Raw genomic sequence first — 25465 nt, forward strand, 5'->3', positions numbered from 1 at the left:
GCGTTTCACCATCCGTCAGTTCCTGCCTCTTTAAACGGCGTTTTTCCTCCGGAGCTGATCGGTCTGTGGGAAACTTACGGCTTCTCCGAGTCCCTGAAGGGAAACTTTTGGAAAGCCTCAGATTTATTGAGCGTAATGGAGCAGAGGGCATGAAAGCGACGGAGTCCAAACACTGTTCCCCTGTCTGAGGGAGTGATTTACGTCCCTAAACGGAGCTCTTGTGTGTTTGCGTTTGTTTCTCTTTTATCTTCGTTTTGGTCATGATGGCCGCTGCCTTACTGGGATGTGTTTACAGCACCAGTCAACTCCAGTTTGTTTCCAGAGATTTGCATTGATTCGGTAAAAGCCATTAGAGCAGAAAGACTGAAATAAATAAACCATCAAGACACTTGCAGGAATGTTCTGGGTAAATTTATTAGAAGAGACACTTTTTTATTATAATCCCAGTTTTTTTAAGTTAATTTGTCTACTTGAAGCCCTTAAAGATCTGATTGGTCCAAATGTTCCTAACAGAACCTCCAGGTTTACAGTTTAGAGCAGGGGTCTCAAACTCCAGGCCTGGAGGGCCCGGTCCTGCAACTTTTAGATGAGCCTCTGCTGCACCACCTGAACAGAATAATTAGGTCATTAAGCCGTTTCATTCCAGTGTTTTGTACCTGTGGCACATCTAAAACCTGCAGGACTGTGACCCTCCAGGCCTGGAGTTTGAGACCCCTGGTTTAGAGCATCATTTACAAAAATGGTGATAAACTTTTTGTTCATATCAGCCATCCTTAAATCCAAGCTATTTGGTATTTTTATTGGTTTAATTCATTAAATTGGTCTAAACTGTGTCTTTGTGGCGTCTTGCTTCTGGAAACTGGAGCCAGACTGAGCGGTCCTGAACCGACAGACACCCGGTTCTACTGGAGGTGGACTGGTTCTTTGGGTCCACACCTGTAGAGAAGGTCCTGTTCTGCTTCAGCAGCCATATTACAGCTGAGAGTCAGACTTCCAGCAGCCGATTCATTCGTTAAGAACAACAGGTTTAACCGAGTGGCGTGGCGAGTCAGGGGTCAGGAGGTCACACATAGCGTCCTCCAGCTGTACTTGAAGGTTTGTGATTATTACTGAAGTCACTGCAATGACGCAATTCATCTTCAATCTGAGCTTGAAACTGTCCTTTAACTGGACCAACAACTGGTTCCTGTGTCCTCCGGTCAGTGGTTGGAGGGAACCTCACACAGGTCAGAGTTCATGCACCAGTTACCCAACATGGACCTTTTTACTAGCTGGTTAGAATTACAATGTTCGCAAACAAAACAACTAATGCAACTGAAAATGCTTCGACTGCAGGAGATGGAAGATAAAATGCTGCAAATAGCAAAAACATCAGCGAGTGTAAAACCCCTCCACAAACCGGAAGCCCTCCTGCCCACCAGGGGGAGTCTACAGTCTGAGATATTCAGGAATACGCCAAATTGTGACAAACATCAAGAGATAATATGTCTGACAGAATGTTGAATGATTTCAGTGAACTCCAATCCAGAACCGCAAAGCATTCTGGGGGTAGTAGGCAGAGGAAAGGCTTCACGCACTCTTTGGTTGCCTAGCAACAGCCTGTTGGGTAACTTAGCAGCAGCATTTTCAGGTTTACCACCGCGCCTCATAACTGCTTAATATAAAAACACGGACTGAGGGGAAGCGGAGAAAACAGGAAACGCATCATCAGTTTGTCAACATTTCAGATATTTAAAACTAATCAATAATCATCAGTAGACTGATATCTGAAAAGCTTTTCAGCCATATCGATCAGCCCTAATCCAGCTTTCTTTTGGACACCCTGTCTTTACTGGAAGTCTGATCTCATTTGATTTGGTGGTCGACTCCCCCTGGTGGCCGGGAGGACTTCCGTCTTATACTTCCTGTTTGTGGTGCATTTTTTGTTTCATTTGTTTTTGTGTTGTAGAGTTTGAATCATTCATGTGTTTTACATCGTGTCTACACCTGTGAACCACCATAGAAGATAAACGATCATAAGAAAAAAAAAAATAAATTTAAACCCGGATAGTTGTGAGGCTACAGCACCGACTCTGCAGCCCTTAAATCTATTTTTTGCTCGTTGGTCTCTGTTCTGATGGATGCATCTTCACTGAACCTCAGGCTAATTAAACAGACAGACTCCCTGTTTTCCTGATGCATGAGGAGTTTCCTCCTGACTTCTGGTACCAGATGTTCTGATTCTATCTTTCTCTCCAATTAATCAGCGCTGCTCTGCGTTTCCAGAACAAACATCACTGCCAAAAATATTAATAATCCATCGTGAAGAGCAGGACCACAGCTGCTGTTTGCAGGTCCGGACAGGCTGGAGGAGCATTATGGTCTGATTTCAAACATCTGATGAAGAGAAAACATCGGCATCCAGGCTGCTTTAACAATGCAGAACTTTCAGCTCGGTTTCCCGTCTTCCTGCCGGCAAACCCAATCAATCAGCCATAAAAACCCAAACAATATGGCGGCTAAAAGCACGGAAACCAGACTGCTTTCCCCCGACGCTCCAGTCCTGATAAGAGAAGAAAGAAAACAGGTTCTGTTCTCCAGCAAGAGCCGCCGGCCGCATGCTTCACATAGCGTTCACATGGAGGAGAAACGGACCAGTCCAAGTATCAGTCTGGCAGGATATTCAACAACCTGAAGGAAGGAGACAGATAATCGTCTCACTGATTCCTACAGGGGGCGCTAGTAGTTCTGCTGCTTGTCATTATGACTGAGAGTCAAAAAAATCCCATCATCATTGATTGTTAATTTATAAACTGATAATAATGACATTTAACTGTTTGATTAACTTCAAGGGAATACATGAAACCTTTATCTTCTCACTAACAAATTACTCAAACAAAATTAACCAAAACAAACAAGCTCGCCCAGCTTTTGTAGGACAAATGGCAAAATGTTTTAATGTTTAAAACGTCCCAAACTCCTTGTATTGTTGAATTGTTAGCGTTCCTATTTTCTTTGTTCAATAAGCATGTCAGTAAATATGCAGCTTAGTGACACAGATCTCTCTTTTTATATGACTGGTGTCCTAAAGAAGCTCTTTGGAAAGCTGTATTTATGTTTGTGGAGCCATAAAGTTGCCTAAAAGCTTTATTATAAACTGTTATTTTTGTCATTTTTGTTGTCATCACAATAGTACCAATAAATGGTCAGAACCTTTGGTTCTGTCTGGTCCATACAGTGCTGGGACAGCAGCTTCCTGCTGCAGCCCGTCGCCATAAACACAAAACTTCCCTCTGTTGACTGGATGCTATTAATTACACTAAAAGCTGGAGCTCTGGCATCGCTGCAGCTTATTTATGTGAGCAAAGTCCTGCAGGTTGCCAACATGGAGCCCAGAGGACGGCGGGTGGAACGGACCTCAGCGCACAGTACAGTGTCAACGCACAAAAATTATAATTAGCTCATTAAAAACATGCATTTAAACCTAATTATTCATTAACAGAAGCTGCTCAGTCAATGAGACGATGGAGGCTGAAAAACAAAAAGCTTAGCTTAACAGACAGTGATGCAAGCAGTTAATCTGTGTCTGCAAGGACTGAAACACACACACACACACACACATCGAGCGCAGAAGCATTACATCAGCAGAGGAGCATGAAACTCCACGCTGGTGTGTTTTTTTTGGTTTTGAAACGGTCCATGAACCGCTGCTTTATCCCAAATCCCAGACAGGCGGTCAATCCACTCACACCTTCCTAAACGGCCCCGCTCCTCGTCTTCCTCCGCCTGATGAAGAGTCCACACGCTGAAGTCCCGTTCCCACACACACCCAGCCACTTATTTCAGAAGGTTACCCCCCAAAACACATGTAGGGGGTTGGGGGGATTCAGGTTTTATTTGAACATTATCTTACAGCAGGATGGCCTCCAACCAAAATAAGAACTTTAGTTTGATCCCAGTTGCCAATTTACTTTCTGATGTTTATTTCATAAAATACAGTAAAGTTCATAATTCTGACAGTTTCAATATGGCCACTCCTTGTATCAACACTAGTAATCTGTGGAGAAAACATGTTTATTTAATAAGACACAGTGAGGGTGTGTCTAAGATCAATGTTACATAAACGGCTGCAGCTCAAAGTGTTTGCTGATGGAAAGTGACGCTGAAAACGTCGGCAGAGATCAGGAACAACGGCTTGTTGGGCGCCGCCATGTTGGAATCCCGACATCTCCGGCTACGTTAGCTGGAACGCAGCGTAGCTTAGTCAGGCTGCACATGCTAGCTTTAGCATTGTTAGCAGCTAATCGTTAGCATGATAAACTCTTTCAAAATGGAGGCTCTTTCGATGCTTCTGTCGCTCAAACAAGAAAATTTTAATTGCTGAATTCTAAACAGCAGAAAACAAGTTTCTTAGTGATATTAACTTTAGCTAGAAATGCTGCAGCAGAAACAAAATCCAGTTCTGCTCTGATTCAAGGTGAAGCTGGATCCTGGTTCTGTCTACCAGATCTAGACGTTCATCTAGTCGGACCGGTTTCTGCCGTTTTATCAGACAGTCACTGGATTGGATTTGCATACGGGTAAATAAAAAAACACATCATCAGCATACAGTTTGGTTATCTTAGGCTTAAAATTATGAAACGATTTATTTTATCAGGTTATCCAAAATTCTTACTCAGAGTTTACGTTAGATGTCTTTACATTCGCACCGGTGTGCTTAGTCCACTTTAATGCAAGGCATTCTGGGTAAATACAGCCAAAACAAACCTGCTAGCTTCTAGCCAGAAACAAAACAGAAATCCTACAGCCGCTAAAATCTGACATCACTCCATTTTCCATTTTGTTTCCATTTGGTGAGGAAGGAAGTTGCCTCTGTGTCTTCAGGGTTTTTGTGTCGTCAGCGATGAGGTTTGGAAACATATCGGTAAATATCGGCGCCAGCAGCGATACTCATATTGAGTATTGTTCCAGCTTTTAGACAGCTGCACTAAACCCCAGTTGACCTTAAAGTCTGTGCTGTTGGTTTTCATTCTCTCAATCACATGATAGATAGTAATAATAATAATGTCACCTGTATGAATTACAGCGAGGAGAATCAGAAATGACGCACAATTATATGAATGAAGCGTTTAGAAGTTGGTCTAACACAAAACAGCAGTTTTGTTTCATACTGTAGGAACAAAACCCCATGAATCCATGGAGATGAATTAATCTGATGTTAAAAACCCAAAAGCTGCTCCGCTCTCACAGCTGTCTCTGAACAGCTGGCCTTGCAAATCTCTGCAGGAATCTGACTTTAACTTTTCCCTTCAGCAGGAATAAAAAGGAGGCAGCTGGAAGCCTGGGCAGAGATTTCCCCAGCGCCGCCGGGTTTCTCACCGCGGGGCGGTTCGTCCCGCCGAACCGGGAAAAGTCCTTCCAGTGGAGACCACACACGGAGAGAAACCAGCCCGGCTTTACACAGAAAACACTCAGATTACAGTAACACGGCGTGAAACTCCTGAAGGCTCGCTCTCACATCCGAACCGGTCCTTCACACCAACACAGAGAACTTGATGAGGACCGGACCGGAGCAAACGGCCCTCCTCACCTGGAACACGGCCGTGGCCATCCCGTCCGGATCGCTGCGTCTCTCCGGGTCTCACTGCTGCATCGCCTTCACCTCCTCCCGCCTGCGCCGGACGGCTGAGCACAGATCCACTGCGATACCGTGGCGCAGCGCGGAGCCCGGAGTGTGTGTGTGTGTGTTTCAGGGAAGGAGGAGTGTGTGTGTGTGTGTTTCAGGGAAGGAGGAGTGTGTGTGTGTGTGTGTGTGTTTCATGGAGGGAGGAGTGTGTGTGTGTGTGTGTTTCAGGGAGGGAGGAGTGTGTGTGTGTGTGTGTGTGCCCCTCTCTCAGCCCTCCTCCAAGAAAATGAGCATAAAAATTCCTCAGGAGTCGTAATGTGCGAGAGGAGCAGAGAGCAGCCAGAGGAGAGAGAGGCGGCGCAGTGCAGCACTGGGAGGCTTCCTCCGCCCTCTGGTTCCGACCGATCCACCTCCTCCCACAGCCGGACCCAGAACAGAACCAAACCAGACCCAGAATCTCAAAACCCCCAAAAAAAGACCCAACATCCCCAAACTCCGAACTAGACCCCCAAACCCCCAAATCTAGACCCAAATTCAAACAAACCCAAACAAAAATTACCCCCAAACCTAGACCTACAAATCTAGATCCAAACCCAGACATGAAATAAGAGAGAAAGAAATTTAATTTCCCACATAAGAGAAGGAAAGCAGAGGAACAGAAACTTTTCTGACTCTGATGTTCTCATAAGCTCATTCCTCATTCTCTGCTTGTTATCAGCTTCTCAGGTTACAGGTTAAATATGAGTCGCCCTCCTGCAACACACACACACACACACACACACAGACCGTAACTCTCACTTTCTGCACATCTGCCACATGAGAGGAACTGGCATGAAAGAGGCTTTTGACTGGAGGCAGTGCAGAGCTAAGCTAACGGTTTGGAGACGCCGGTTCAATGAGACACGGATGGAAGAAAATTATTAATATTTTCAGAAAAGTTCACAAGTTTCACACATTTAACAATTAATTTCATAAATCTGAAAGAAATCTAAACATGTCGGCAGGTTTTTGATTTATAAAATTCTCAGTTTATCGGGGAAGTAAATCTGAATTTTTATCATGCTAACTTTTTTCGTAATGAAAATAAACAATATTGTTTCTCGTAATGATAACGATAAACTGTACGATTATAATAACCGGTCCCTACAACCAGGACATGTTACCATGGCAACACGTCACCTGGATGTTGAGCTGTTAGCATGTTGACTGTTTTTCAGTCAGAGGCCTTTTCAGATTCACTGTAACACTGACTGCTGCTGCAGCATAAACATCCACAACAACTCTCTGAAGATAATATTATATTTAATGTTTCTCTTTGGGATTAATAAATATTACTTTATATGAAATGTGGTGTGTTTATGAACTCTTCAGTACCTGTTAGACACTTTAGTCATTTTTATTTAACAGTGAGTTACTTTCTTTTCCATAAAAACTCACATAGAAAATTAAAACTATGACTTCATATTATTGAAATTCGCTCCATTATGAGACATTTTTCAAAGGAAATCACATATTTTTGTTAAGGTTTGCTGCTGCTCTCTGCCTCGCCTTGGAAAGGTGAGCAGAACCGTAAAACTAACAGTTAAATGTGTATAATATCCTGCTAATCAGCCTGGCAGAAACCAAAACATGGAAATTGCTGAGAGTTTGGCTTTGAAGTGGAAAGTTTCTGATGTAAAGCGGCTGAACGTCGAGTATAAAGACGCGGAGTAATTACAGCAATCAGAAGCGTTTCAGTGGATTTCTCTCCATCATCCCAGGCTGTGGGATTTCTGCAAACGAGCCGCGAGGCTGGGGAAAACCAGTGAAACCAGTGACACCAGAACACCTAAAGGGAACCTTTATAACCTTTAAAAGTTGAATCCGCTCAGAGCCGATGGCAGCAGCTGCTTTCAGAGCCTCCTCTGCTGTTTCCCAGTAACAAACAGACTCAGGAATGTTTGCTGCAAATTTGCTGCACATTAAAAATTATACGTTGACATGGAAAACATGGCCGCCGTTTCGCTTTGATGCTGGCAGGAGGTAATTACATGGAAGGCAGCACCTTTAACTGCAGTCTCGCTCCCAGATGTCGGGACATTTCATTCGCTATTAATGACAAAGAAGGAAGGAAGGAAGGACAGACGGCTGGTTTTATACCTGAACCATCAGAAAAAAGCATCGCTGGGATTATGTCTCCAGCTCCTGAGGTGTAACTCAAACCTCTGACTGAACTAAAGTTTCTCTTTCACTTTTCAGGCCAGAATAACGGAGCGCCTCTTCCCTCCAGACCTGGAGCTTCATGGACGCTTTACGTCACAGCAGGATGCCATCTGATCAGTCGCCAATCAATTTACTATGAGCTGTAGTTCAGTAACAGAAACCCAACAGTGTTGAACAGCAGCTGATGATTCTGTGTAAATGAATCATTAATTATAAGTATTAAAATAATAAGACTGTCTTGTTCAGTCGGTGACGCAGCTCCTCCAGCAGGCGAAGACGAAGGCAGCAGATGTTGGTTGGTTGGATTTTTGACTGAAATGGAGTCAAATGTTTCACTGCAAATGATTTTAAGGAGAATACTGTGAAAAACGTAGAATCAAACTGAGGCTGCAGAGTTTTAATTACCTCCAATTTTGGGGAAACAGAAAACGACGATTCAAACGGATGGAAGAGCCGAAACGGCAACATTGTTGCGTTTGGGTCCAGAGTTTGTTACCTGATCCGCAAACACTGAATCCAACTGTGAAGCACGGCGGCTCAGGTGTTATGATGTGGGGATGTTCATATTCCTTTATCTGTTCTAACCAGAAGATTCTGGTTTCACAAACTCTAAAGTGGAAGTAAACCCGATGTAAAGGTTTAGCCCCGCCCCCAGACAATTCTGGAAAAATTCGACCAAAGAGGGCGGAGCCGAGAGACATAGAGGGGCGTGGCCAAGAGTCTGGATGAGTGGAGGGGTCAGGGGTCAGGTACCCAACCTGACAACTATTTAGCTGTCACATATTTAGCAACTCTTTTGACAAAGTAACTAGTAACAAATCAACAAGCTACGTATCTAGCAAATGTTTTAAAACGTGACGAATCTCGCAATTTATTTAAAAAAGAAGATCGACAAGCGACAACTTAGACTTATTTGGAAAAGTGACTCGCAATAAATGAGCAAAGTTTTCAAAAAAGGGAATATCGTCAGATCTTTAAAAAAACTAGCAACAATATTGAAAAAATTGACTAGCCTCAAATCTATGGCTTATTTTAAAAAGCAACTAGTGACAAATTTTGACAAAAATTGATTAGTGCCAAATCTAGCAACTTGTTTTGAAAGGAGAAACTAACAATAAATTGAGACTTTAAAAAAATTTAAAAATCAACTGCAGTAGCTAACTTCTACCCACAGAGGGCAGCACACACAGTTTGGTATTAGAGTCACAATTTTCACAGAAACATAAAGATAGAGCCCTAAAGAACATATTTAGTCAATTTATACACAAAAACAGTTTATTAGTTTATTTGGCGTTAGCTACTCTTTAATGTTTCCAGATCATCACACTGACAGTCGACTGAATTAGATTCACATCCATCCATTTTCTAACACCTGATCCCCAGTCGGGTCTGGAGGAGCTGCTGCCACTCCAGCTAACGTTCCGATCGAGAGGCGGGGTCACCTGGGCAGGTCACCAGTCTGTCGCAGATTAGATTCACATATTTCTCAATAAAAACCTTTGAAAATTATAAAAACTTAAGTAAAAAAATCTGTGAAAAATCTCTAAAACTGAAGCATGAAATCAATACACAACATAAAATCCATGTTTCTCCAGGATTGTTTCACTTCTCGATATCCAGACAGAAAGATGAAAAGTTAATGAGAGAGAGAGAGAGAGAGAGAGCGGTCCGGTCCGGTCCGGTTCCAGAGTCTGACTCAGGCTTTCCCAGACAGCATCAGAGCGCCTCCGCTCCTGCTGCATCAGGAAAATCCTGCGCCTGGCAGCAACGAGCATGTAGCAGATTTCTGGGTGGGGATCTGAAGGAGAAAGGGCCAAACCGAAGCGATGGGGTCGTCTTCAGCCAAAAGAGGAGGTGAAACGTTCATGTGTGTAAACAGAAACGCAGAACGTTCTGATGCTGCAGGCAGATCTGGGGAGTGGCGTTTTAAATCCCGGCTCCTCCATCACTGTCTCCGTCGTTCACTTGGCCTATTGTTGGCATTCCTTCCCTAAACTCCTGATTACTCCATGGCGTGCAGCGCTGGGCGTTCCTGTTTGTTTTCTCCGCTGTATCTAAGCACATTTCACTACTGTACTCTTACCAAACTCATGGCCGGCAGCCAGTGCTGGTTGTGAAAGCTGTTTGCTGCTGCAGCTGAGAACATGACAGATTGTTGCTCTTGCTACAGATCAGTGCAGCTAGCTGCCCTGTTATTAGCATACCTGAGCTCAAACGGCTCATTTAACGCTAAACTCACTGCTTTAAATACCAGAAACGTTCTAGTTTGACACTTTTCAACACCTCTTAGTGGATGTTTAAGATGTTCTCTGCTGGGAAATCAGCGTGCTGAGCCTCTTGATGTTTTGGAGAGCAGGCTGCTGAGCATGTGTTCTGTCCGCTGACTGCTAATTGAGTTAGCATGATAGCTGCTGGCTGCGCCTGTCTTTAATCAGTCTCTTTCTGCAGCTACTGTGGCTCCGTATGAACAGATCGTCCCACTGATATGACCGACACTTCTACCAGAACACCTTGCTCTCAAAATGGCCGACCTGGAAGGCGCTCTGGCAGAGCAGGTTCACCTGCACCGATTTGAGGGACCATTTCTACTTTCCAAAACATTCAGATGGAAAAAACAACTTTTTGCGGGTTGGTAAAATTTGGGCTTCTTTTAACAACATTTGTCGGGTTCCTAGAAAAGTTTCAGAGGAAAATTATTTCAATCTAATAATCTATGCTGCTACGCAAACAAAAATGCTTTGTTTTTGGCTGTAGCATTATGGCTATCAACATGCTAGCTAGCCGCTACATAGCATGCTAGCTTGACATTAACAGCTACCCCCCTTTAGCCCAGCCTGCTGTAAAACTGTATTATAACTGGTACTAAAGGTTTAAAAGGAGAAAGTAATGATGTATGTTGTTCTAGAACTTTTAATTAAAATACTTTATACAGTTGTGAAGTAAATGCGTTTATATTACCAATAATTTAATATTAATATGTGGATACTTAGACAAACCCTTTCATTTGGGTTGAGCTAACCAATATTTATCTGATTGTATATATTTTTAAATCTCCTCACATGTGTGCCTGCAGGTGTTTGAACGGTTTGGAGGTAATAAATAACAAAGGAAAGGTGGAGTGTTGTTTTCCTGGCTGAAGCAGGAAATTTATATCTTCAGATGATCGTTCAAATATGTGAAAAATGTTGGAAAAACGTCTGACTTGCCTGTCTTCAACACCTCAAGTCCAAAATAGCTTTTCACCAGTAAAAGGCAGAAACAGATTTTTTTAAGTGTTTTAAGGACCCTGACTTGGTAACATTAAGCTGTTTGAAATGATTGCTGGCTGCACCACTGAATGTTTTTCCACTCAAATACCTCAGAAATATTAGCTCCTGATTTGCACCCATTACCAAAATAGCCATAAAACTTTCTGTAGGACAGGGCAGTGACTCAACCAATCACTGTGATTGTTATTTATTGCTGCATAAATTGATTTGTCCTCTAAAAGTTCCAGTAGAGAGTCTCACACCTGCTCAGCATGAAGAAAAAGCTCAACTATGACTGGAAATGTTTTCATAATTAGCTCCTCAGAAGGAGATATGAGCGTTTCCTTTGGCACAAAGGTGGGAATGAAGGGGAACACATTCATCAGCGCGCCAGAGGCCTTTAACAGGACCCTGAACCCGCTGAAAGAACTGAAGGGTCACAAACAACAAATCTGAAATAACAAAGTCATCCAGACTCCACTTTGTCAAAACATTCATCTGGAGAATTTAAAGAGCTGGAAAATTGAAAACAAGTGCTTCATTATCCTGAAGTAAGGAATGAAAAACATGAGGAAGCAGGTGGGCGTGTCACTGCACGTTGCTTTATGGACATTTTTCCTTCTGAACGGAGGATCAAAACCGTTTCCCTCTCAACAGATAGATGTCATTACTGCTCTAGAAAAACAAAGTCTTAGTTTCCATCTCGGGATGATTTGGTGAATTTGCTGTCAATAATTTAACAAACAAAATATCAGGACATTAATCATAGCAGTTATCTTGTTCTATATTTTACTGAACCGAAACGAACCACAGAGCTTCTTCATGGTTTGATGCCATCTGACGTCATAAAGTTCTGGGTGGAGAGTTTGACTTCATCTATTATCCAACAGCTGACGATTGAAAACATCTCATCAGAACCATGTAAAACATCCACAGGTATGCCTCAGGGCTCCATTTCTGGCCAAACCTTTTTCTGTCTACATTAATGATGGAGTCTAAGCTGCTGGCAGTTCTCATGTCCAGCTGTATGCTGATGACGTCGTGCTAAACATCAAAAGTTGTGTTTTCTCTTCACTCTGCAACATCTGAGCCTCATGTCTGGAAATCAAATCTTTAGCCTTGAGTATCAGCAGAAAGTGTTTATACAATAAGCAATAAACCAATTAATCACGTGATAAATCAAGATGAGATCAATAATTTCCATTTGCTTGATTTATGGTTACTTTCTTTCTACGTCTTTCAGTTCCAGTGTTAAACATTCACTAGAATTTAAATGGAACAATTTTCACCCTCTTCAAAATAAAAGTATGAATATAAACGTCTTAAGCTTCAACACAGAAGTCAAACTGTGAAAGGTTACAAAACAGCCAAGTAAAGCACTTACGCTAAATATTTTTCAACATTAGCAAAAATGCACATAAAGAATTAGCTCGGCTATTAGCAAATTAGCAGAAATGTGTCGACTACTAGTTAAAATAACTAAGTATCAAACACTATTCTCAAAAAGCTGCATATTAACCTCTCTACAACAAACTAAACCTACAAAACATTTTCTTTGCATCTTGATTGTTTATGACTCATATCAACATCAGGCCTTAAAACCTTGTGCTAACATCAGTTAGCAGGATTTAATTAGCCTGTTTTGTTCTCATTTCTTGTGGAAATTAATATGTTTATCTGTTGTTTTTTTTTACTGAAAATGGAAATGCACCTCTGGCAGAATGAAGCTTCAGCCTTTTGAAAACATTTTCCAAACAAAATGGAGGAAAAGCCGAAGGATTCAGACTTTTAGAGGAAATTCCTGCCGTTTCTAATCGCGCTCTGCTTCCCTTCGCTGCTGTTTTTGGCTCCTTTCCGTCGTCACCTTGATGAGAAGTTTTGCAAACAAGACTGAACACATATTTTACATCCAGCTGTGAACAAACAGGTCTGATGACCATTTGTTTGGAGGTTAAATATGAAGCTAATATTATCCACAAGGTGGTTTATGGAACCAGTTTTGGTTCTGCTTTTAAAAACAATCCTCTGCTTCAGTCTGGACTGAGAGCCGATAGCGATCACGCCTGACCCTGTCGCAGTCACTCCCTTGTTTTTCATCTCAGGCTTGTTAGCAAATTACTTCCTGTCCAAAGTGATGACAAATATCAGCCAAAATGTTTAGAAAAGGAAATAATGCTGCGGGTTTGGAGATGGAAAGTGGCTGATTTGTTCGTTCTGGACGTCTGCGTCGCCTGCGGCTTCCTGAACGCTATCATCGACTGTGAGCCGCGTTTGTTCAGCACACTGTGATCTTCATCTGCATAAAGACCGGAGCGGGTCGGACAGAATCAGAACCGATGACTTAATGCAGTCGTCTTTGTGAGTTTGAGCTCAAACGCTGCAGTAAGGTTTAGGTTAAATGGCACCCAGCCATCTTTCTTAAGAAATGATTTCTTGCTGGATGAGGAGGGTGATGCGTTTGGGCCGGATTTAGCTGTAAAGCTAAATGGCATCTTTCTCTAACAGGAAGATGATTCAGAGGATCAAACGGCTCCATCCAGAGGGCTTTATTTTTAGACCTGAGGCGATCTCCTACACGCAGAAGCTCATCCAATGTAAACATATTCTGGTACATTCAGAGCTTGTTTAGACATTCTTAGCATTTCTTTTTCTCCTCCTGAACCATAAACTCTCCAGAGACCCCCCCTCCTCTCCACATCTACAGGCCCTAAAAGGAAGCCGACTCCAGCCCAAAGTCAGCTTTTCATCAAGACACTTGCTTCCCTTTGGAGTCTGGAGGTGAAGAACGACCTGCTTCTTACCTTGGCTTCACATTTCTTGTGGCACGCCGTTCGGCACACTGGAGAAAACACAGAGAGAAACAAGATTAACTCCACAGACACTTAAGATGAAAACGCCCCAACAGGCTTTTCTGTGCAGCTGGACCTGCCCAGCATCTCAACACGAGCAGAAGGATGAAAAATCAGCTAAAGTGCTGAAAATGGGCTAAAAATAGCCGAGCTAATTTTCTACTTAGCTCTTTTGCTGACTTTGAAAAATGTTTAGCACACTTAGCTTTAATTTATCATTTCTGATCCATTTGAACTCATGAAGCTTTGTCCGGAAACCGGTTAACAGTGGTGAGCAAACGTCCGCTAATATGCTAATATCGAAGCTACTTTTTAGCTTAGCTCTTTAGCACTTTAACATTTAGCGCTCTTCTCCTGAATTAATTTTTGGATAAATCCTAAAGCTCTAATTTATGTGGCTGTTTTGTAAACTTTCAGTTGAATAAAGTTAAATATCTGTGTTCATGTTTTGGTTATCGACTGTTAAGGATTATTCAATTAGTTAGCCATTTATATTTATGCACTCCTCGCGTTCTCCATCCAGGCTAAATCAGCAGCAGAGTTAGCAACACTCAGCAGCTACAAAACTGAAACCATGAGAGAACAGTCGGTCCAAAGAATCACTTCCTGAACAACAACTGCTATGCTGGGCACCGCTAACCAAAGAGTTAGCTATGCTAACCCTAAAGCACTGATTTTAAACATTAGTATGCTATGCTAATGTGATTTTCCTACATAATAATTAGTGGAAGCTAATGCTAAGGCACTAATTTAAATCCTGTTGATACCCTTACATCGATGGTGTGTTATATCGCCCTCCACAGGGCAGAATTGGTAACTGCTCACCTACCAACACAGTAGCGGCTAACATTGATGAATTCTTAACAGTCGATTATTAAAACTTTAACTTCAAAACAGATGCTGAACTTTATTAAACTGAATGTTTCCAAAACAATACGGTAAAATAGCACTTCAGCTTCTACCTGGAAAAATGTATTTAGAGGAACCAAGTGTGCTGAATGTTTTCAAAATTAGCTAGAGAGCCAAGATAAAATTGGCTCAGCTATAGCGGCTGTGCGCTCACCAGTTAGCTGGTTTTCAGTGAAAGCTTCATGGATCTAAATGGATTTCAAAGATGTTCAGAAATGAATTCAACTGGAAAACAACCAAACCAAAAACAAGCTTTCATAACTGTGTTGGATTAATTTTCATACCCATAAAAAGTTTCCCTCCTGATTCTGTTTCAGGATTCATTCCGATTACATAAGAACGAACCTTAAAAGGTCCGAAACCGAGAATTCAAATCTAAAATAACAAATCAGGGTAAATGTATTTTGTTTTTCATCCATTTGGACGTGTTGGCCCTCCGTCTCCATGTCCCCTCTGTGGACTCCCACCAGGCCGGGACCAGAGACTGGGCCGACTGGAGCACCTGGACCAGCAGCTCGTAAACCGTCAGAACCTCAGGAAGAACCAGGAACCCAAACACGGCAGAGGTGTCGGCTTTCCAAACAAAGCGGAGCGCCGTGTGCTTTTCCTGGAAGGCTTTCCTCCTCCTGTAATGAGTTATTCTTCCTGAGGCCAGACGCATTCCTCCGGCCGGCCGTCAGACCGCCGAGCCGCGCGTAAACATCCGATACCAACGAGAACACGGCCCGGTTCTGGTTCTGAAGTCAGACTCAATAATCTGCAACAAAATATGTTTGTTTTATGAAACTAATATTGATCCGGATGAACACTCACAGAGTCAAGTTACTGATCGACTAATACAGGCGTGTCCAAACTTTCTGTCACTTGGTGGCCAAAAAAAGTTTTTATTTTTATTTTTGTAGGAAACGGATGTTTTTTATTGCAAATGCAAAATTTAAAAATGATTTTGTTGTGTTAAAAGAAAGAAATCTAGGTTTGATTTTTTTAGCTCAACTAACTGAAATTTACTTTGTTATAAAAACAGGATTTGTCACTTGCTAACTTTTAGTCAAGTTTTAAGACATTAAATAAAAGCTGATTTGGGTCCAGAACAGTCGGCTTTTCGTTTATTATAAAACTTATTTGATATTTTCTATTGCAATAAAATTACATTGGAAATATTTAGAAATTTTACTCTTATTAAGCATTTTTAAATTGAGGTTGGGGGCCCCATTATTGCAGTCCAACGGCCAGAAACGGCCCCCGGGCCACACTTTGGACAACGCTGTAATAATAGGACAAAAAGTTAATATAAAAGCATCAAATGATGAACTTTAAGTGTAAATATTGACAATTTTTCCACAAAATTCGAAGTTTTTTTTATTATGATTTTATGTTACGGAACAAAACTGAAGAGAAATTATTTTTTTCACAAATTAAAAATCTGAAAAGTGGGGCGTGCATTTATATTCTGTACAGAACCTCACCTAGTGGCAGTTCTATTAAATTTGTTGAGCACCAACAAGCTGAAAGTCAAGCTCAGCCAGAGTGATTGAATGAAGGTCTAAACTTTGACTAGGCCATTCTGACTCTTCTACTTCTGGAAGTAATTGCAGTTATTTCAAGTAACTTATAAACTGACTTTACGCATAAAATAATATTAAAAACTGCAACGTTTGATGAACCGTGACGATGTGGAAAAGTTGAAACGGTGCGAGTACTTCCTGTTGAAGCGGTGCGAGTACTTCCTGTTGAAACGGTGCGAGTACTTCCTGTTGAAGCGGTGCGAGTACTTCCTGTTGAAGCGGTGCGAGTACTTCCTGTTGAAGCGGTGCGAGTACTTCCTGTTGAAGCGGTGCGAGTACTTCCTGTTGAAGCGGTGCGAGTACTTCCTGTTGAAACGGTGCGAGTACTTCCTGTTGAAGCGGTGCGAGTACTTCCTGTTGAAGCGGTGCGAGTACTTCCTGTTGAAGCGGTGCGAGTACTTCCTGTTGAAGCGGTGCGAGTACTTCCTGTTGAAGCGGTGCGAGTACTTCCTGTTGAAGCGGTGCGAGTACTTCCTGTTGAAGCGGTGCGAGTACTTCCTGTTGAAGCGGTGCGAGTACTTCCTGTTGAAGCGGTGCGAGTACTTCCTGTTGAAGCGGTGCGAGTACTTCCTGTTGAAACGGTGCGAGTACTTCCTGTTGAAGCGGTGCGAGTACTTCCTGTTGAAGCGGTGCGAGTACTTCCTGTTGAAGCGGTGCGAGTACTTCCTGTTGAAGCGGTGCGAGTACTTCCTGTTGAAGCGGTGCGAGTACTTCCTGTTGAAGCGGTGCGAATACAGATTTCAGGCGTGTCAACCGGCTGCTGTGGAGACGGTGGGAAGCTGATGTGTAATTACATCACGGCCCGTTTGGGTTCTATTTCAGAACCGCCTGGCATGTCGGGTCAGAAACTCCTGATTACAGGCCTCGGCGCGCGGGTGGCACCGCGACCCGCCGGGTTCCCAGCGCCGTCTTCGCCATGGCGACAGGAATATCAGAGTCACAGCAGAAACATGAGCTGATTATCATGATTCAATCAAAGCTCAGATTAAATAACTGATTTTAATTGTTTTGAATAACAGAATAAATAAAGACTTTGAATTAGATTTCCTGCTTTTCTTCTATTTTTCTGATCCTCCATTTATTCCATTTAGTTTCTGGACGTTTTATTTTTGCATCAATGCAAATTAAACTTTTAATTGCTTTTCTTTTCCAAATGATATTTTTCTTTGGTGACAAACTCCCATTAAAAATCCATTTTTTAAAATGCAGAAGCTTTTATTTTTATTTATTCACTCAGTGAACATTCAGCATTGAAAAGAAAAACTAATTTTCAGGTTTTTACCTGATAATTATTGGTTTTACAAATAATGAGATAATTAATCTTGAAAACATCAGGATCAAATTATTATCAGCAGCAGAAATAATCAGATTCTGATCAAAACGACTTCCTTATAAACTTACAACTTTATTTTATTACTGTGATTTTATTCACTAAAAACTGCAGTACCAGTTCTGTTCTGGGCCCGGTTCTGTGTCTGTTTCCGGTCAGCTTGATTTGGTTTGGTTCTGATGGTTCTGTGATTTCAGCCTCCTCTGGTCTGTCGGCCCGATAAGCAGCAGGACCGGTCAGCCGGGCCAGAACTCCCCGGTGAGGCTCGGTCCAGGCCCGCATGGAGGACGGCCAGAACTTCCTTATTGGGTGAGAGCAGAGCGGCACTACAGAGCGGACCGAGCCGGTCCGACTTTCCCTTCTTAGGCAGGGAGAGCAGAGAGGAAGAGGAGGAGGAAGAGGGGGGCGGTGTTCCCTGGTTCTCCTCGGACCGTTTCCCCCTCGGGTCCGGGCGGGTCCACTTCGGACCGCCGAACACAATCCAAGGGCGGGGCTCTTCCTCCCCGCCCACTTTCCCCGTTCTGTTGACACCGTGAACACACACACCATGAACACACACCGTGAACACACACACACCGTGAACACACACACCGTGAACACACACACACTGTCCTGGCAGTTTCACTGTGCATAAGTCTTAAACCGCTCCGCTTAATTTTTTAACTTTTTATGGAAAAACAATCCTGTGAAAAAATCCGACGGGTCGATGAGGAGGAATTTTGGCCCAATCTTCTGATCCTCAGGGTTCTGATCTGAGAATCCTAAACTGAGCTCTGGACTTTGACTAGGCCATTTAGTTGCAGATTAGCTGCTGTAATGTGCAGATGATGACAGACGGTCCAGTTGCTTCCTGTGTTCCTTGGTATTAATGTCAGAAATTATCAGCTTTCATCTGACTCATACAGCGCCCGTCATCTCCCAGGCCACGCCCCCCCGGATCCCCTCCACCCCCCGGCCGGCCCGGTCCGGGTGGGAGTACAGCAGGAAACGACTCGCCTTCATCCAGCTGCTGCTGCTGCTGTTTTCCCGACATGGAAGAGAAAATCTCTGCTGACGATTCGCTTCATGTTCGGATCTTCCTGACAAAAACAGACAGCGACTCCTGTTTGTTTACCGTTTCTGTCGCCTTACTGTGTGTGTCACTGCGTTTGTTTAAACAGCTGCTTTCTCACCCACACACACACACACACACACACACACACACACACACACACACACACCTCATGTTAATACAACAAAACTGACACACTGGTTAAACAATCAGGATGGAGTTTTTGGGAAATTTACAGTGAAAACCAGAAACAAGTTCATGCATCTCTGCTGCCTCCTGGTGGTCAGGATGTACTTTATTCATCTGACTCCGTGGTAACCATGGTAACCAAGGTAACCACCAAATGGGAATCATAAACTGAAGATCAAAAGAGATAAAAGCATTTTTATCTCAATCAAATCCTAAAAATATGATTCATTCATCTCATATTAGAAAATATTCTTCTGGAGTATTTTTTTTTTGGTGTTTGTTTTTCTACCAATAAGACATTTTTCCCATAAATGAAAAAATCTGCCAGTGGAACAACTTGTCAATATTCAAAAATTTACTTAAAATAAGCTAATATTTCTTGCTGAAAAGTTACTTCTGAGTTAGTTTGGTTTTATTTCAGGTGCACTAACCTATTTGCACTAAAAAAGACTTTCTGTTTTTGCAGTGTAATTCCTACATCTGCATTCACTTGAATAAATAAAAACCAATAACAGAAAATTAAAATCCTGAACCAAACCTCAGGAATTAAACTAAACGGTCAGAGTTAGGAAAATAAAACCTATTAAAATGAAACATTTAAAGCCTCAGAATATTAAGTTACTCAAACAAATACTGACTAATTATTATCCGTTTTAGGTCAATTATTTTACTTTTAATCAACATTACAATAGCTTCACTGAAAATTATATTTTGTGTGTGTTTATTGTTTTAAGTCTATATTTGGTGTTTAAATATCACCAACGCTGTCTACCAATCACACAGAACCATCTGGTCATATTATCTTTGAACATTTTTTTTTCCAGAAACACGATAAATTATGAATACAGATCAGAAAACTAAAGCAGAACGGCAGGAAGAGAAGAAGAGCTTCTGATACTAGACTAAAGGTCTTCATTTAGAAACTAAAATCTTTGATTATCTTCATAAATATGTAACATTTTGAACAGCTGTAGTATCTCAGCCCATCCAGCAGGGGGCTCACTTGCTCCTCCAGTTTGATTTCTTGACTCCAGGAGATCTGAGCAGTTTGGCTGGGAGCCAGATCATCATCATCATCATCATCATCATGACCTGCAGCTGCAGAGCCAAACAGGAAGTGCTCGTGTTCTTCCAGGACATGTGATCTGAGAAGATCCAAACTGAAGGAAAACCTTGGGCTCCTTCAGCAGAGAGTCGGATGGAACGTCAACACCGTTTTATTTCTGCTGATCTGGGATGAAAGGCAGGAAGCAGATGGAGCGGCGGTCCGGCCGGAGCGTGGAAAACTACAGCAGCGAGTTATCGGGTCTCTGCTTTCTGCAGAACCAAACATCAGGGGAAGACACTTCCTCCTCCACAACGGCAGCAAGCGAAAAGTTTTCACCCCCATTAAAGATGAAACATGATTTATTACAGGGACGAAAAATCTCCAGACCAACCCTGTCCCATGTGAGACAGTAATCACCAGCAGGGGGCACACTTCCACTAATGCCCATAAGAGTGAAGCCAATTATTTAGCTCTTCTGCTTTTATGGATAAATTATGAAAGTGTAAATTTAATTGGCTGTTTTGTAAACATTAAGTTGAATAAAGTGTAAGTTTTGGTAATCAAGAGTGGAGGGCATGTGTGGTCCGCTAATGTGCTAACACGCTAGTAGGAGAATTAATTATTCACTTAGTGTTTCTACTGACCTGGAAAAGGTTTAGTGCACTTAGCTTGCCCTAAATTAGCTCCTGCTATATACCATGTTGGTACAATCACGTTAGAATTAGCTTTGTCTAGATACCACGGTGATGTAGCGCTTTAGCATTCAGGGTTTGACTCACCTCTGCAGACGAGTCCGTCCTGCGCGATGTTCTGTCTGCAGACGCCGCAGTGCTTCGTCTTCTTGAACGTTTTCACCCGGAACGTGTGAGAGTGGAGCGCCTCCAACTCTTCTGGCTGCAGGACGGGGAGACAGAAACAAGACTTTACATTTTTAAAGAGTCTTTGTGAATTCAACTGAGGAGCTGAAGCTTCAGTGAGAAAACAGGTGGTAGTTATGGCAACCGAGGACATCTAGTGGTGATGGCAGGCATATGATCAACTTAACAACTAAACCCTGAGAAAGTCAAAAATAAATCAACAAATTGTGTTGTCAAAACAATTGATCACAGACTTTCCAGACGCTAGCCCCGTTTCCAAGAGTGGAGCTAGCGGGGGCCGTGGCCCCAAAAACATGGAGCTAGCGGGCGCCGTGGCCCCAAAACATGGAGCTAGCGGGCGCCGTGGCCCCAAAACATGGAGCTAGCGGGCACCGCGGCCCCAAAAACATGGAGCTAGCGGGCGCCGTGGCCCCAAAGCATGGAGCTAGCGGGCGCCGTGGCCCCAAAACATGGAGCTAGCGGGCACCGTGGCCCCAAAAACATGGAGCTAGCAGCGGCCGTGGCCCCAAAAACATGGAGCTAGCGGGGGGCCATGGCCCCAAAAACATGGAGCTAGCGGGCACCGTGGCCCCAAAAACATGGAGCTAGCGGGGGCCGCGGCCCCAAAACATGGAGCTAGCGGGCGCCGTGGCCCCAAAACATGGAGCTAGCGGCGGCCGTGGCCCCAAAAACATGGAGCTAGTGGGGGGCCGTGGCCCCAAAAACATGGAGCTAGCGGGGGGCCATGGCCCCAAAAACATGGAGCTAGCGGGGGGCTGTGGCCCCAAAAACATGGAGCTAGCGGGGGGCCATGGCCCCAAAAACAATCAGGTTTAATTCATACATAGGCATTCAGAGTCATTTCCTTCACTCAAGACATAAATGTAAAATCCACTAAATACACAATTTTTTGGGATACCGCTCCAAAAACAGGAAGTGGACTACAGCGCAGGGCATTCTGGGTAAATACAACCAAAACAAACATGCTAGCCTAGCGCTAGCTGGGGAAATTCGTCGTGGTTTTTAGTCAAACACAAAAAAGAAATCTTACAGACACTCCTTTGTTGTTTCCATTTGGCGAAAAAGGAAGTTTTCTCAGTGTCTTGTTTTGTGTTGTTTCCTTCAGTGGTTCTTGGAGCAGCGCCCCCACAGGCCAGGAGGGGAACAGGTTGCTCAAAGGATTTGGTTGGTTTGACTCAGAACTAAATCTGTTGAAAATTCTTTTTAATTCAGATTTTTTCCTCATTTGTCACATGATGGTTTACCGGGAACAAACTTCCATCTGTTCACATGAATGAATGAACTGGTTATTACAGGGAGTGAAGAATAACACTGACTTTTGCAACATTATGAGCTAACGAGATTAAATGATAACTACAAACTGGACTAACGCCAGGGTTTTTCCAGAGATTCCTGTAAGTTCTTCTTAATGTAATTTATGATGAGGCTGGATCATCAGATCTGCAGTTTGGTGATAAATCAGCCGTTTGGACATAAAGTTGAGCTTCATCTTTAAGCTGCAGAGCAAATGAAGCTCTTTGGTTGTTATTGCTAAGTTTTCCTCATGTGAAGTTTCTAACTGCTGCATCATGTTTTTTTCTCTTTTACCAGGTCTGGAGACAGCCCAGTGTTTGTTTTATTGGGGTTGTCATGGTAACAGCAGAAGAGCCGGACCTCTTCTCCGCCGCCGGCTACGCTTCACTACGACATAACGCGATTAGCTTAATCTGCTCAGGCTGGAATAATGACCGTGGCTGTGCAGGATGCGCCATGTTGGCAGGAGACAGGGCTGCAGCGCCGAGCGCCGCCAGCAGGGGGCGCAGTCAGGCTCTGGGAAAAGGCTCCCTAAACCCAGATAATCTAATATATGAGATAATTTAATATATTCCTTCCCAGCAGGGAATGAATGTAGTTAGAGTTACGATGTTGGGGGAGTGACAAGTTTCAGTGCCATTAGGGATGATTTATGCATGAAACACATTTTCCAGATTCCAGATGAATTAACTACAACATGGGGGGCGAGGGAGTCTCTGACTGCTTTCGTATCCATGGAGACTTCAGAGAGTTTCAGCGTCAAAAACATGAACTGATAGCAAAATAGACCTGATGCAATAATCTATTAATTTATTAACCACGTGATAAATTAAAACAAACTCAATTTCCGTTTGCATGATTTATTGTTTTTCTCTATTTAACAAAACCTGGATGATAAAAGTTTTCAGTCTGGAGCTTTGCTCTCAGTTTGTTTCTTTATTCATTTCATCTGTTTGTTTATTTAAAATGTCTTCCAGTTCCAGTTTTAAATGTTCATTAGAATGTTCTTGTGTTATTATTATATGCTGTTACTGGAAAATGGTCTGAAGTTCAGTCAGTCAATATGCAGCTCAGGAGAGACTGGCACTGTGTAGCCTGCATGAAAACTAAAACTGCACCCTCCTGGTGAAGCATGGTGGTGGCAGCATCATGCTGTGGGGGCAGTGAAGCAGGTCAGAGTTGGATGAAACTAAATCCAGGAAGAAAACCCAGAAACTGGAGTGGAGGTTATATATGGAGAAAATATGGGATGGATTAGATCAGAGCAGATTCATGTCTTAAAATGGCCTAGTCAAAGTCCAGACCTAAATCCACTTGAAAATTTGTGCACCAACTGCTACAAAATGTAAGCAAGTGTGACTCACATATCTCAGCAAAGGTCCAATAATAATAAAGTAATTTAACCTCATGTAACTCTATGCAGACTCTCTGTCTGCACTTATAAAGATTCACTCACCTCCACATGCTGAAAGCTTCAAGCAGCACCTACTGGAAAGAAGGACGAGTTATTTTCTAACTCAGGGGTTTTCGAGGTGTGTGAGAGCCAGCTAGCCCAGACTGTCTCCTTAGGGCCGGGGTTAAAGTTCATGTGCTGAACCGGGCCAACGCTCATCGCCCGGAGTGCTGGCCCGCCCCCAAGATCAGATTAGCCACCTTTCACCCAAACTGGACAATTTGGAATTACTCTGGCAGAGGAGGTCCAGCTGTACCTGTTGCAGTGTTCTCCAAACTAGCTCTAATGGGCAGATCACAAAATTACCGGTACAGGTGAACCTCCTCTGCAAGAGCACCTTCTACATCGTCCAGTTTAGGAGAAAGTTGGCGAACGCAATGTGTGCAGAGTTACAAGAATTTGGAGGTGTGCAACCAAGTCCATGAGGCCAAACTGCTGGAGCGCAGATGGCCTAGTTCAATCCATCAACTGTAAAGTGAGCTTTACTCACTTTACTAAAAACCGATCCGTTCTGATCCTGGCAGAGGCTGTGAAGTTGCTTAAATGTTAGCAGTTTCTGTTTCTGGTTTACTTTATAAAGAACTCTGGCGCCCTCTAGTGGAGACGCACATCACACTTTGAAAACTCTGTTCTAACATTTAGGAATCATTTTACAGCTTTAAGCTTTCACTAAAAACACTGAGAAAGAAACTAAACTTGGTCTTTCTGCTAACTAGACGTTCCACTCAGAGAAACCGTGTGAAACATTCCGTCAGTAAACAACTTTTAACAAAATGCAAAGCGTTTCCTTCCAGTCCAGACAAACATCAGCCTCAGCTTCAGCTGTCTATTCAGCCACATTCTCACCAACCCCGGTCTCCCAGTTCTCCCATTCACACTCAAACTGAACCAGTCAGGCCCACTGGGAATGCGAGGTGGGGGGTCACAACCTCCACTGGTTTTGTTTTTGTTTGAATTATTCTGTTTCAGGAAGTCGAGCAGAGCAGAGTCGGACTTTCCCTCAATATTTTAAAGTTTTCTCTCCACTTTTTCTGCTTCTTCTCTCTGTTTCTGTTCAGGTTTTCCTGGAAAAAGCTCTGAAAGGGAAGCAATACGACTGTCTGAAGTTTATCCACATGAAAAATTCTGGGAAGAATTTACCCAAAATGTAGGAAAAGGCTTGTGGGGATTCTGAGCATCTCTGAGGTCAGACACTGATGTTGGACAAGTCGTAATATCTGGATTTAATTATTTTGATGAGCGAGCAAACACTAAGCAGTTGCAGAAGATTAATTGTTGTAAAATATTCTGAAAATTAAGTAGATTCACAATCTAAAAACTTATGAATAAGCTTTGAAAATTGGTTGAAAAGGTGAACACCATTTTATCTCTAACTTTTACTAAATCCAAGAGCAAAAATGTTTACTTTAAAGAACAATTTGTGTCTTTCTAATCAGTTCTTGTAAGAAACAAGATTCTCTGCTATTATCTAGGGAGGGTGCTAGCTAGCATGGATGTTAGCATGTCATTAGAACCATATAACCTGAGCGCAAACTCAGACTGATGTGAACGCAATTGTCTTAGTGAACAAACAATAATCTAGCTTACTGGGGGAAATGCTGGATGTCCGATACACACAGGCGTTGCCCAATATTCTGTTGCACCCTACGTTGTGACTGTAGGAGGCGCTGTTGCATTTTAACACCATGTTCATCCAAAAATATAAACTTTTGTCTTTTTCTTTATTTTTCCTTTTGCATTTGTCTCCCCACTGCTATGTTTTTAGCGTAGCATAGTGTTAAAATGCACCAGCGGCTCATACAGTCAAAATATGGTGCAACACCTTTCCTCATCAGGCCTCCAGGC

At 42.8% G+C, this 25465-nt stretch overlaps 1 protein-coding gene across 9 annotated transcripts in view; it reads right to left on the bottom strand.

Moving 5' to 3' along the window:
- LOC102224286 (tensin-1-like) overlaps positions 1–25465 on the bottom strand; it is a 115530-nt gene that overhangs the window by 59868 nt on the left and 30197 nt on the right. For 8 of the 9 annotated variants that reach the window (XM_023336797.1, XM_023336789.1, XM_023336792.1 and 5 more), the window contains exons 2-3: positions 20776–20890; positions 13857–13894 (exon numbers count right to left, since the gene is read on the bottom strand). In XM_023336797.1, coding sequence (XP_023192565.1) covers positions 13857–13894; positions 20776–20890 — 153 coding nt within the window. Of the gene's footprint in view, positions 1–5569; positions 5752–13856; positions 13895–20775; positions 20891–25465 lie in introns of those variants that run through there. The other variant, XM_023336795.1, reaches the window with a different exon arrangement.

Source organism: Xiphophorus maculatus, chromosome 7 (genome assembly GCF_002775205.1).
Source record: "Xiphophorus maculatus strain JP 163 A chromosome 7, X_maculatus-5.0-male, whole genome shotgun sequence".
NCBI classification, from domain to species: domain Eukaryota; kingdom Metazoa; phylum Chordata; class Actinopteri; order Cyprinodontiformes; family Poeciliidae; genus Xiphophorus; species Xiphophorus maculatus.